Below are 12,148 nucleotides of genomic sequence, written 5' to 3' on the forward strand. Positions count from 1 at the left end.
AAAAAGGGTCAGAGCGCGCTGATCGACAAGCTCATAGCGTGCTGCAAAGAGAGTGTGTCCCCCCACCGCGTATACCGACTCTGCGCCTCTCTGACACCAACTGCAGCCAAACGCCGAACGGACACAGCGGCTGTTTGCGTCCTTGCGGGAAGAGCTCGAGCGGCGTGGGACAATGCCCGTAGGGAACCCAGACGGACTTGTAGGCGGGTGACACAGGACATTTTCGATATCGTACCTCGCTCTGTCAATGCTATGCCGCTGCGAACTGCCGACACCGTCCCACTGCTCGCTGTGAACGAGTCACGAAGTGTAAACACGAGCGTGAGAGTTCATCCAAAGCGGAGCTGAATGTCCCTGTATGCGATTACAAACCGGTCAACCAATCGTCCAAGATTACTATTCTAGGGTGTAGTCCATTCCGTTAGTGTGAGATGCGGGGAGGGATTATATGCGTAGAGCGTCCGAGATGTATATCTTTCGATGATTAAAGCAGGGCATCAAACTCCTCCAGGGACTCGACCAGGCCCGAGCGGGTGAACGTCTTGCCCTTGAGCGACTGGAGGCCCTCACCCGCGTAGCTGACGCGCGGGGAGACCTCGATCTCGACGCCGTCCGCGAGCTTCGCGCCCGCGGCCTCGAGGAAGCGCCTGTGCTGCGCGAGCAGGTCGCGACGGCTGGTGCCGGGGTCGTCTGAGCCGGTGCCGGGCGCGTTCTTGAGCGGGCTGAACTCCTCGTTGCGCGCGACCTCGAGCACGGCGAAGCGCTTCGTGAAGGGGAAGACGTCGAAGACGAACATCTCGAGCTTCATCCCGTTCGGCTTCGTGGGCTTGATCGTCGCGCCGTCCTCGCCGACGTACGGGATCTTCTTGCGCGCGATGTGGAACGCGAGCTCGTCCTCGAAGGTCTCGACCTCCTCCAGGAAGTCGAGCGTGTAGAGGTGGTTCACGATGTTGCCGGCGCGGAAGGCGAGCTCGCCCGTCTTGGGGTCGCGCCGCTCGGCTTGCTCCTGCGAGATCTCGGAGTACTCGACGACGCTGAACTTGTTGCCGCGGCGCGCGACGACGCCGACAGACTCGGTGGGGTACGCCTTCGGGACGACCTTGGCGGCGCAATCGACCTGCTTCTCGATGCAGTGACCCAGGAAGACAGGGTCGGCAACCTTGACAAGGCAGTTGTCGACGCAGTACGCGTGGACGTAGCGGACATTGCGCTTCGCGAGATCGGCGAGGACGGTGTGGGAGTCGTCGAAGGGGTTCAGAGGACGGCGCAGCGCGGCGTAGACACCACCGTTGCCGTCTGGCGCAACAGCGACCTTCGAGGGCGTCTCTAGAATGACCTTACCATCCATAGTAAGGCACGGCAATGTGCCTGAGGATACAGCATCATAAGTCGCACGTTCCTCCACGTCTCAGATACGGACACGTACCCTGCTCGAAGAAGACCACGTTCTTGGAATCCAGCCCGAAATACGCATGTTTCTCGAAGAACTGTTCCGTCTCCTTCCTGGTCGGCCCGCTGGTCATGACGTACCAGGGAATGACAGCAGGTTTAGATGACTGGGTCTCCTCGGCGGCGATCTTCTGCAAGCGGGCGATCCGCTCGGCCTGGTACTGGAAAAGCGACTTGTGCGAGGGCAGCCCGATGTCGTAGCAACCCTTGGGGGCCGTGCTGCCGAGCCTCGTTCCCTGACCGCCAGCCATGAGCAGAACACCGAGCTCGCCCCTGGAAATGGCCTTGAGACCGATGCTCCTCCACTTCTTCTCGTCCTCGGTGCCTCCAATGATGGAACCCGCCGCGTCCTCTGGCAAGGGCTCGACGACGTCCTGACCCGCCTGTTCTGCACGCTCCTTCTCTGCGCCAATTGCCTTCTTGTAAACACGGTTGACACGTTCGATGTCAAGTGCCTCGAGCTGAGCTTGCAGCTGCTGGCGTTCAGAGTCTGATAGCTGAGGCCAGAACTGCAAGAGGTGACCCTGGCCTGCGGCCTCGTAGCGTCGGCGAAGAGATTCGGCGGCCATTGCTGCGTCGTAAAGAAAAGAATTAGGAGACTTGAAAGTAGCTGGGAAAAGAGGTGGAGGAGGTGGAGGTGGTGAAGTGCGGTGGGCGTGCGTTGGATAAATCCCGTTTAGCGATCGATGTCATATAGGCCTCGGGAATTGCCGCCGTTAAACCGTACTGCCTCGCGCAGGCCTTGCACGTTGGCAACCGCACTTAAAAATTACGTCCATCTGCATCGCATCCTGTCCAATTCTACCTTCGCTGCCTTCCGCTGATGCGCTGACACCGCTTCGCGGTGAGACCGCGAAGCAATGCGGGCGGTGATACCGTCTGCTCAAGCGCGTCATCTTCGTCTCACATCACACGAGGCGCACGTCACGTCTATGCGAGGTATCTACCGAGCTGGACATGGCTGCTTCGGCGGCCAAGACCTGGAGGAGTCGGAAGAACATCCACAACGGAGCCAAGGCAGCCAAATTGCTCCTAGCGCCGGCTTTGTGGCGTGCGGGCACCGCGTGCCAGCCTCCAGGCAAGACACGGAACTCAAGGCTTCCTTCAGCTGTTCTATAGACCCAATCACAGCACATGTTTAGAAATGACCCACGACGTGCACATGACTATCAGATAGATAAACCCAGCAGCCCGAATCGATTGCGAGTCCAACTCTGCCCACCAGCGGCCTGGGTAGTAGTAGACCTCAGACAGCGATAACCAAGCGGAGAACGCATTGACGGATTCACCGAGATTGCGTCAGGTAGCCGTAACAGAGTCCTCTATAGTCCAAAGCACTCTGGACGCCTCCTCCCCCTTGCAGCTCTCGTCGTTGAGAATGGCGATGACCCTCTAGATATATAGATCCTAGTCGCCGTTCCCAGTAATCACTGCTGCTGTTGGGTCCAGCACGTCAATGTCAGACCGTGTAGTGTTGCGACATCTGATCGACCGCAGCGGCTTGATGGGTGGAGTAGCCACATCTTCGAGGTTCGTCGCGCTTTCCACGGTGAAGTTTGTCAGAGAAACGAGCAGAACAAGGGATGACGTGCAGGAAGTCTTCCGTCGCATGAAGATAGATATATCTCCGCCATTCGATGCCTGTCCTAGTCGGAGCGCGACGTTGCTGGGGCAGCCAGATACCGTGGTTACCCCCCTTCGAGTCGCACAGAGGGAGATGTCAGTAGATGGCCGTAGGATGGAGACTCATCGGACGTCGGTTCTGTGTGCAATCTGCCGATAAACGCACGACGGCGAGAGCCCCGAATACAGCAGGTATGACGATAGGAGACTGCCAAGATGTCAAGCTACACACTACGAACGGCGCGTAAAAAAGCGGCGGCAGTGGCGATACGCTCCCGTGGTAGTTCGCCGGTGTGGGTGGCCCTACGTTGGATGGCAGGCTCGCAAAGGCCAGCCAACAATACTTCCAAGGATTAATTGACACCAGCTGAACGTTGCAACCAGATCACTCACAAAGCGCAAAACTTCTGCGGCTTGTGAAGACGAAAGCGAAGCTGTCCCATCAGCTGGATCGGCGCCGTGGCTCTTTTAATGGTGCCTCCGTGCGCACGGGGTCCTGGGCTATCAGAACTTGGACAAATCCCGTTCGATAACACACATTGAAGACCGTCTTTCATGCTGATCACTCACCGGCGCCGTGCTACTAGACGCATGCCACAGCTGAGTCTAGGTGAAGTGCTAGCCAAGCCAGGCAGTGCTTTTTCAGTACCAAAGACCTGGAAGGACGTACTAGTATTCGGAGCAGGCGAAGATGGAAGGCGAGCATCGCCGGCGCCGACGCTGTGGCGTACGGACACCGCGTGTCACAGTGCACGTAGACAGAATTCATGCGGCTTCATTAGCTGTTATATAGACTCCAAAACAGTACAAACTCTGACATGCTAATCAATCATACATAAATACTGGATGCATAGATTAAACAAGCGAAGTATTTCAAGGCAACCATGTCGTCACATGACACACTAGTAGCAGCGAGTCCGGCCTACAATGAAACCAAGCCGGCAACGTATCGACAGATTCATCGAGTGCGTTGCACGTTAAACGACCAATGCATGATCTTTGTTTTCAAGTATGTCAGATTCATCGTCTGCGGAACTCTCATTGCCGAGGATGGCAATGACACTCTGGGTGTATGGATCTCCGTCCTCGGTCATCACCGTCGCTGTTGAGTGGAACACGGGGTTGGATCGTGTGATGATGCTGGCTCGATTTGGTGCCGGCAGTTGGACGGGTATGCTTTTGACTTTTGTGGCGCCCTCCAGGGTGAAATCTGTCAGAAAGACGAGAAGAACGAGGGTTGTTGGGTACATTCCCTATGCGATGATCGAGACAATTTAGCGGGGGTTAATCTTGAAGCAAGACTAATCTCACGATGATGTCAATGAGGACTGAGCTGACTGCATTTTCCATGTCCCGTATAAAGCGCACCCGGATGAGCCCTGAGATGCCATATTTCGTAACAACAATATAGGCAACTAGAAGTATCTGGACAATTCGTGTGAAAGCTTCATCAGTACATTAGTGTGCCAGGTATAGAAAATACGTACCCACAGCCCGCAGTACAGCAGCCCAGAATCCACAAAGAGCATGAGTATCTTGGCGCTACGAGTACCTGCACTCCCGCCCTTGAATGCGCGTCTCACAGAATTACGATGCCGCCTGTATGCCGATGCCCTCTCAGTCTAAACTGATGATTATCCTGCCGACAAATAAGCTCACCATGCCTTGTATGAAATTAGAGACGTCGCCCAGATGTTCGTCAGCAGCGACAGAACAAAAGCAGCAAGGCCGTAAACATCGTTGGTAAACTCATTTCCCGTAGTGTAACCTATCTGACAGCTGTTGCGGACATTCAGCGACGACATGACTATGAGGTAGAAGAATTTTCAAATTACAAATTTGAAATCGCGCGCGCACAGTTACAACTTACCAAGTGTAGACGAGACTAGGACGACCGATATGGCAGTGAGAAGGCGACGCTTGGACCACAAGACCCAGGCCCTCCACAGGACGATGCAGTCGCTGAGTATGATCTGGAGAGCAAGAAGACTTAGCCGTAAGCGTCACGAGATAGAATCCGTTGCTGCAAGGTCCCACGTACATTGACGATCAAGAGAGCGGTTGTCGTGCAGGAAGACGACATCGCCACGACACCGACAGCGAGCACACCATCAGTGGGCATGCTGAGATCTGTACTGCAGCTTCCCCCGTCCGCCAGCTCGTTGACACACTGAGAGGCAATAGTCTGTATCGATGTCGAGGCCGTGGCGTCGCGAAAAGCATATCGCACTGAAATGGCCATGTGTGCGGCTGCCATCGCGTACATGAGCATACATATAAATGCCACAACGACGCGGGAAATCCGCTTTAAGCCATTGTGCCTAGTGGGGCGGTCAGCGGAAATTTTCGAATCAGCGAAAACCGCCCACAGGAGGATGAATGTAGACAAAACGATCAAGAGCGAGAAAACACCTGTATGGTGTTGTCAGCTGACGAGTAAGTTGAACGTCGGATGCTGGCACTCACCGAACAGTGCGACCTCGGGCAGAACGGTTTGTAGCATATAGGTGGTGTTTAGCCCGATTTCCGAGATTAACGTGCCAACCGTAGCCAATGCGTCCCGCATGTCCTGACTGGGACACGTCAGGAAATCCACCGGCACAGGCTGTGACATGAGAGGTCGATAAGACAGTGGCACAGCAACACTCGAGTAGGTGGCGTATGCAAAGAGAACACGCGGTGTGTGTGGTGGACGACGTGTGAATAACAAGGTACTATATATGTGAGCCATTCATCAAACTCGATGCTGAGGGTCAAATCTTCATCATACGCACGACAGATTGGGTTGCGTCCGACAGGGTGTCTCTTTTCCCAATACATAATAGCATCTACATCCTGTGATCCCCTTCGACGTATCTATCATACAATGATATATTCGTGGGACACGAACAGACAGTTCCGATTCACCGTTCCGATGAACGAAGCTATCCCAATGCTGGGAAGCACAGCATGTGACGTGAACGAACTCTGTTGGAGAAGGGAAAGTGGAGAGCTTACGCTGTATCTGCATCGCTCTAGCAATATTTGTGCCGAATATCACGCTTTCTTTGCAAGTAGCCTCGTATGCAGATGATCATATCGCGTCTGCCGGGCCCCTAGCAGAACTTGATAGCGAAGACCATACCGCACAGGCTTCAGTCGACAAACGCGGCAACGCCACCAAACTTGACCAAAGATTTTGCCAGGGCCCGAGATTAGTGGAACTACAAAGGTAGTACAACGGAGTACAACTTATCACCGTGAACCTATTGTGAAAATGCTGGTCAACGTTCTGCCAGTATTGGAGAGGTTTGAATAACCTTCCGCTCGTGAAATGCCACGTGACCACTCGGAGTGCGCGCTACGCGTCGAACGCTCATCCAGGCTGTCACGTACCACCAAGTGACCACCTAACGTAGGCTTCAATTTATGATGCGGGATGACGGTAAATACCCATAACTTCCACGACAACCTGTGCTTTGCTAAATATTTAGGCGAGTCTGATACGGACTCCGAGTCTCCGCCACAGAAGAGGCAGAGACTCTCATCGCCCACTTACGATGACAGTTCGAGATGTTCAGCCAGGACGAGTTCAATGCCTTTGACATGCTCGAAAGACAGATGTCTCAGGCGTCTGAGTCTCTATCTAGGCCACCTCAGCCCTTGTCTCAAGGCATCTTCAGCGACATAGGACTCACTACGACCTCTACATCAGAGCACGACTCTATGCCCAATAGAGTTCAAAGAGGTTAGTTTGTCGTATCTTCGACGGCTCTCTGGAATCAATTACGTCGCGATACAGTGACACGGGTGTCACGTTCTGTGTTAGGCTTTCAGCCTGCCGCTTCTATGACCCACTTTGCCTCCGAGGCCACAGACCCAAGATCTGATCGCGTTACACCTACTGGAAAGCAGTCAAGCTCGGAATCCATCTCGTCCTCCCCTTCTGTGCAGCGGCAGGAGCAAATGACATCACGGTACCAACCCACCGGCACTCCTCCTGTCGGCGCCACGTTCCAATCAGCTAAAGAGCTAGCTATGGTTCCTAGTGGCGACGATGGGTATCACGAAGGAGATAATTGGCTCAATGCTACTTCGGCCCCTGGTGCTCCCCTCAGTTTTCAGTCTGAAACAGATTTTCCGGACATGGCCAGCTCTTTCATGGATCACCCAACGGGCGTCAGTATCGCCTGCCCTTCCATCGAGACTAAAGGCAGCAAACTGGAAAGTAGTGATATTCTTGTTGGCTTCCAAACTGGAACAAGCTTGCTCGACTCTGGCAAAGCGACAAAGACAAATTCCTGGTCCGCGCCGTCTGCAGAATCTCTAGCGAAGGCCGCGGAGCGTATGAAACGCTGGGAGGCAGAGATAGACGAGGAGCTATCCGAGCCCTTTGGCCAGGATAATACGATGTCGGCGCAAGATCCTATGCCAGTTTCTCAGCTGCCCACCTTCGGGCGTGTCGCCCTGAAGGGTGTGGAGAATTCCGCTGCTCTGTCCTCAAGTCAGTCGTGTCCTCAAGTAGAGCCACCGGACACGCCGACGCCAGTGCGTACGGCATTCAAACGCCCTTCATCGATCCTTTCTACCCCCTTGGGGAGCCGAAAACCCTTCAAATCCCCACTTCTCAACAAGTCCATCCCTGGGCCATCCTTTACGCCATCTTTCAGCTCTCCCCTCATCCCAACCCATCCCCGCCCTTCTACTGGCCCCAAGCCCCCTTCATTCACGCCTCCACTAAAAGCAGCCTTCCCCTCCGTGTCTTTCAGCTCGAACAGTCCGTTCGTGACCCCCACCAAGAAGTCTCTTGGTTTGACACCGCGACGGTTGGGAGTCAGTGGCTCGGCAAAGAAACCCAATTTTTTCACGCCGTTTAAGGTGGGGATGAAGCCTGGCGAGCCGGGCAGAGCGCAGCTAGAAGTCAGCCAGAGAACGAGCACGCCTAAACCAAGCATTGTTGGTATTGCTCCGCATGTATACAAGACACCGGCAAAAAAGGATAATGGGAAGGGTCGTGCAGCATTTTTTGATCTGGGTAAGGGTCTTGTCCCACACGCCGCCGAGAAAATGACATATATTGCACGCATATAGGGCACCCGCCAAACAGGCAGACGCTCACCTCCTCCGGCCTTCGACCTCAATCCCATTCCAGAGAGAGTTTGGAGTCCTACGGCATGTGAGTATCTTGTGTCAGACATCATGAAGCTTCACTGAAGAGACTTCCCAGAAATTTCGAGGTCCTCTCACAGATGGCACCGAGCACTGCCCAATGGTATCGCTTCCATGCATCGGCACCCGCGCCCGAGCCGTCCGCTTCCCAACCACACACGGAGGAGTCTTCTACACAGCAACTTATCTTGGGTCCTGAAGAGGCCTTCCAGGAGCTAAAGGCCCGCGGATGCCGGCTCGCGACTTTGCCATGGGTAGAGAACCACTGGGGTCTGATCCTCTGGAAGCTCGCCGGAATGGTTGCGCTCGACCCACAAAGCGAGGCAGACGTTAAGTCGAGGAGATGGTGCTGGGCTGAGGTCGTCCGACAGCTACTCTACAGGTACATTTTGCCCTTCTACGCGTCGCGGAGACGGGCTGCTGACTGTATTTCGCGGTTTCCAGGTACGAGCGTGAGCTCGACCGCGGCACACGGCCCCCGCTGCGTCTCATCGCAGCTCAGGACAAGCCAGCGGGTCTTCCCATGGTCCTCTGCGTATCAGCCATATCCTGGCCGAGCGCTCCAGATACTGGCTCAGAAGTCCCGCCACAGATGGAGGCCACGCATAACGACAAGCCAGAGGTTGAAATGACTGATGGGTGGTACCGTGTTCGCGTGGAGGTCGGTGATTCGATGATCCGCGCGATACGCCGCGGGGCGTTGCGTGTAGGGATGAAAGTCGGAGTTGTCGGTGCTAGGGTGAGTCAACTGTCCTCGTGCTTCGCATCTGTCACTTACGAAGTTTAGCTACTCGACCGTCGAGCAGAACCCTTTGAGCTCCTTGAAAATCCTCTAGCTGGAGTCGGACAGGAACCCTCATTCGCGCTAACCGTTTCCGGTAATGGCTGCCACCTCGCGCCATGGCATGCCAAGCTCGGATTCCACAGCGAGCCTTTCGTCGCGACATTAGGGAGTCTTACACCAGATGGCGGGCTGGTGCCGGTCATGGACCTGAAGATTATCAAGGTTCGTTCTAGCTGCTGCTCTACTTTCTCACTTAGACCCATGGCGCTCGTGTAGACATTCCCGATAGCATATATTGAGTTTTTCAACAGCAAAGGAGAAAAATCGTGGTCGGCGCCGATGAAAGAGCCAGAGGAGGCTAAGGCTCAAGACGCGTGGAACGTTCGTGAAGAATTAAACTTTTGATGTTACACGCCTGACTTTTTCCTTAGGCCAAACGAGATGCTGCAGTGCAGAGGATCCGCGAGAAAATGGACAAGCTATCTCGCGAATGGGAGAAACAAGCAGATAGGCTCGAGATTCGCGCGGGTCTGGAGTTCAAGCCTCGGCCGGAAGGTACGTCGCTATCCAATTTTTGACCTCTCCTTCTCGGACCGACCGTCATGTAGATACCCAGCCCGATACAATAGATGATCTGCTCTGCACCATGGAAGACGCGCTGACGACTCCACAGCCCTACGAGTGTCCGCAGGACATCGTCTCGCGCACCTCTCGGGCAGAAGCTGGCTGGCTCGCACGGGCGATGCGCGAGAAGATTGCGAACGACAGGGAAAACATGGCGGAAGAGATAGAGATAGAGCTCCAGGTCTGAGTTATACACTTATAGAACCCTTCCGGAGACGAGTACTGAACGCTTCCTGCACTTAGACCGAGTGCCCGCCGCGGAAAGTGCGCAATTTCCGCGTCCTCGTCGTGGAAGACGCGGAGACACGGAAGCGGCCGAAGCAGTTCCGTGCGCAAGTGACCATCTGGGACGTGCTCGCTGCGTATGTGAGCGAGGACGGGACCCCCGGCGACTTTCGAGCCGGTGAGCGGTTCATTGTGAGCTGCCACTAGTGACTTTCATTGGTGTCAAACTCATCTACGTGTAGGCGACGAATCTTGAGCCGAACAATACCTCAGCGTGGATGCCGCGCGGAGACGAGGCTGAGATTTACCTGATAGCCAGGCGGGACACTCGCTGGCGGAAAATGAAGGCGTCTCGTGTGAAATAAGATTGACCATTATTCTAATTTTCTGTAGACCTGCTACCTCAGACCACGTTTTAACCATGATGTCACGCATGACTTGCGCACACTTTCCATCAGCACCGCAATACAACTGTTGTCCTCATGCCTCGCACCAGCTTCTGGCGAAAGAGTCAGACCTGCTCTGAGCGCCTCCGAAGAGCCTATGAGGGACTCCGTACACCCGAGATTGCAGAGTGTTCTTACTTGGTCCCTGACATGGCGGGGAGGACGCTGATGACATTCTTCCAATATCCTATCATTCCTTGATCCATCTTTTCGTCTTCGTCGATACTCAGCTGGGCGTTCGGGTGAACTGCCGAGATGTATTTTGCGACCCATGGCCAGCTCGACTCCGCGATCAAGCTGCCCTTGAGCTCAAGCATAATAGCGGCCTGCGAAACTTCGGCGGGTTTCGGTGTGTCGGGCTTCATGGTCGCGTCTAGCTCAATTATGAGGCTGGTGAGTCGGGGGCAATGTGCTGCAAACAACCCCAATGCCTCGAGCGTCAGGCCGGCAGGCTCCATTGTCCTGTACCAGCTCTGCACAAACCCGAAGCTGTTGAGCTGTGGCCAGGCGGTGCCGATCTTTTTCACAATTCCGTCGATGACTTCGCGCCCTATGCCTCCGAGCCTTATAAAGACCGCGCGGAGCTCGCGGAGACACAGTAGAGGTTCGATGTTGTATCGAGGGATCTCCTGTCCGTCTGGAAAATTGTCACTGTCCCATCCGGAGAGCCACAGTTCGTGCAACCTCTGAAACCGAGAGATAACCTCGATGGCTTCGTTCACCAGCCGAATGTTCGGTGCACTGTTGGGGAAGTCGAGCGTAAGATCCTGCAGGGTGGTCGCGGGAAGCGCGCGTAAGAAGCAAACGATAGACTTGAGGTCGGGGCATTCTTCGAGAGTAAAGTGGGTCAGGGAAGGAAAACTCGTTGAATCGAGGTCCCAATACTGAGGGGAGACCCCTGACAGGCATAAGGAACGCAAGGTGGACGCGGAAAGATGGGTCTTGGCAAGCGGTGGTAGCTTCATTTGAATTACAGTGAACTCTCGAAGTCTCGGTAGGCGTGCAATAATATCTTGCGCCTCCGAGTCTGTGGGCCACGACCACGTCGTGAGGCTTTCAAGCCGAGGACACACACCCGGGAGATAAGGAAGGTATAGCTCACTGCCGCCGGCGTCCTGCCCTAACCAAAGCGATCTTAACTTTGGGCCTAGCAGCATGCGGAAGTACTCGGCATCCACCGCCTGTAACGTGGCTCCGATGTTGGGATCCTTGGGGTTTGGCAAGAGCGAACGAGAGGGGAAGATATACTGTCCCATCTGTCGCAGGCCACCCGCAGGTAAACTGGATAGGGACAATCGTTTCACCCTGGTTGCATTGGCGAAAAAAGACTGCAAATTCGTCAGTCAGACCCGTTGAACGATAGCTTTGCTTACTCACCTTGTTTTCCAGGTGGTTTGTTGTGCCTGACATCGGAATGGATGCCATCAGAGGATCTAAGCTCCTCAGGTGCTCCTACAGGACGTCCATAGCCAGTTCGTAAAAAAGCTTGCACGCGCGCGCAATAGATACGAGGTCGCTAGTCTCCTTCAAGGGCGATGCAAGAAATGGGCTTTCGTGACTGCGTATAGGCACGCATTGAGCCACCTGTACAAGGATTTCTAGAATTTCGAGACAACGGTGTATGTCGGCTCACTACCAGCTCACTTTTAGTTATCAAGCATGCGGCGTGTGAATAACATTGGTAACGTAAGAAGACTTACCAAAGTCGCGAACTACGTGACACGGAACGTCATAGCGGGATTGCAGAGCAGCTCATGATACTCCCTTAGAAGAGTCGCTCAGTCGAAAAAAGCAGCTGACTAAGTGCTATGAAGGACAGATGCACCCGGACCCCGTGCACCCGCGACCG

At 54.7% G+C, this 12,148-nt stretch overlaps 6 protein-coding genes across 6 annotated transcripts in view; 3 read left to right on the plus strand and 3 right to left on the minus strand.

Annotated features, from left to right (window-relative positions):
* The window catches only part of PHACADRAFT_84750 (uncharacterized protein), a gene marked incomplete at both ends in the record, with an annotated part of 3,112 nt that extends 2,901 nt beyond the window's left edge, over positions 1 to 211 (plus strand). Inside the window, one exon of the mRNA XM_007390954.1 lies at positions 107 to 211. Coding sequence (XP_007391016.1) covers positions 107 to 211 — 105 coding nt within the window. The remainder of the gene's footprint in view (positions 1 to 106) is intronic.
* Positions 212 to 223: 12 nt separating this feature from the next.
* On the minus strand, positions 224 to 2,055 carry PHACADRAFT_248306 (uncharacterized protein). Its single transcript, XM_007390955.1, has 2 exons — positions 1,427 to 2,055; positions 224 to 1,368 (listed from the first exon to the last, which is right to left on the minus strand). The coding sequence occupies exons 1-2, from the start codon at positions 2,016 to 2,018 to the stop codon at positions 485 to 487; spliced, it is 1,476 nt and encodes a 491-aa protein (XP_007391017.1). The 5' UTR covers positions 2,019 to 2,055; the 3' UTR covers positions 224 to 484.
* A 1,786-nt stretch (positions 2,056 to 3,841) lies between these two features.
* On the minus strand, positions 3,842 to 5,787 carry PHACADRAFT_204776 (uncharacterized protein). Its single transcript, XM_007390956.1, has 8 exons — positions 5,539 to 5,787; positions 5,442 to 5,484; positions 5,114 to 5,393; positions 4,943 to 5,045; positions 4,732 to 4,879; positions 4,560 to 4,671; positions 4,384 to 4,497; positions 3,842 to 4,325 (listed from the first exon to the last, which is right to left on the minus strand). Exons 1-8 carry the CDS (start codon positions 5,684 to 5,686, stop codon positions 4,050 to 4,052), a joined length of 1,224 nt encoding a protein of 407 aa, XP_007391018.1. The 5' UTR covers positions 5,687 to 5,787; the 3' UTR covers positions 3,842 to 4,049.
* Positions 5,788 to 6,451: 664 nt separating this feature from the next.
* Positions 6,452 to 8,237, plus strand: PHACADRAFT_248309 (uncharacterized protein). The gene has a single exon (XM_007390957.1). The coding sequence runs from the start codon at positions 6,901 to 6,903 to the stop codon at positions 8,140 to 8,142; it is 1,242 nt and encodes a 413-aa protein (XP_007391019.1). The 5' UTR covers positions 6,452 to 6,900; the 3' UTR covers positions 8,143 to 8,237.
* Positions 8,238 to 8,278: 41 nt separating this feature from the next.
* PHACADRAFT_248310 (uncharacterized protein) lies at positions 8,279 to 10,317 on the plus strand. Its single transcript, XM_007390958.1, has 8 exons — positions 8,279 to 8,602; positions 8,665 to 8,959; positions 9,008 to 9,226; positions 9,281 to 9,385; positions 9,436 to 9,559; positions 9,613 to 9,809; positions 9,872 to 10,045; positions 10,096 to 10,317. The coding sequence occupies exons 1-8, from the start codon at positions 8,301 to 8,303 to the stop codon at positions 10,216 to 10,218; spliced, it is 1,539 nt and encodes a 512-aa protein (XP_007391020.1). The 5' UTR covers positions 8,279 to 8,300; the 3' UTR covers positions 10,219 to 10,317.
* Positions 10,318 to 10,430: 113 nt separating this feature from the next.
* Positions 10,431 to 11,724, minus strand: PHACADRAFT_169059 (uncharacterized protein; the record flags this gene model as incomplete). The annotated part of the gene is made up of 2 exons (XM_007390959.1): positions 10,431 to 11,627; positions 11,677 to 11,724. 2 exons carry the CDS (start codon positions 11,722 to 11,724, stop codon positions 10,434 to 10,436), a joined length of 1,242 nt encoding a protein of 413 aa, XP_007391021.1.
* Between the last annotated feature and the right edge of the window lie 424 nt (positions 11,725 to 12,148).

Source organism: Phanerochaete carnosa, assembly GCF_000300595.1.
Source record: "Phanerochaete carnosa HHB-10118-sp unplaced genomic scaffold PHACAscaffold_1, whole genome shotgun sequence".
NCBI classification, from domain to species: domain Eukaryota; kingdom Fungi; phylum Basidiomycota; class Agaricomycetes; order Polyporales; family Phanerochaetaceae; genus Phanerochaete; species Phanerochaete carnosa.

Coding starts and splice junctions, on each gene's coding strand:
- PHACADRAFT_248310 (XM_007390958.1), top strand. CDS start 8,301: ATGGCACCGAGCACTGCCCAATGGTATCGCTTCCATGCATCGGCACCC. Junction 9,560..9,612: donor GTTCAAGCCTCGGCCGGAAG/GTACGTCGCTAT, acceptor ACCGTCATGTAG/ATACCCAGCCCGATACAATA. Junction 10,046..10,095: donor GAGCCGGTGAGCGGTTCATT/GTGAGCTGCCAC, acceptor ATCTACGTGTAG/GCGACGAATCTTGAGCCGAA.
- PHACADRAFT_204776 (XM_007390956.1), bottom strand. CDS start 5,686: ATGTCACAGCCTGTGCCGGTGGATTTCCTGACGTGTCCCAGTCAGGAC. Junction 5,394..5,441: donor TTGTCTACATTCATCCTCCT/GTGGGCGGTTTT, acceptor CCGCCCCACTAG/GCACAATGGCTTAAAGCGGA. Junction 4,498..4,559: donor TGCTGTACTGCGGGCTGTGG/GTACGTATTTTC, acceptor CGAATTGTCCAG/ATACTTCTAGTTGCCTATAT.
- PHACADRAFT_248309 (XM_007390957.1), top strand. CDS start 6,901: ATGACCCACTTTGCCTCCGAGGCCACAGACCCAAGATCTGATCGCGTT.
- PHACADRAFT_248306 (XM_007390955.1), bottom strand. CDS start 2,018: ATGGCCGCCGAATCTCTTCGCCGACGCTACGAGGCCGCAGGCCAGGGT. Junction 1,369..1,426: donor CGTGGTCTTCTTCGAGCAGG/GTACGTGTCCGT, acceptor CTGTATCCTCAG/GCACATTGCCGTGCCTTACT.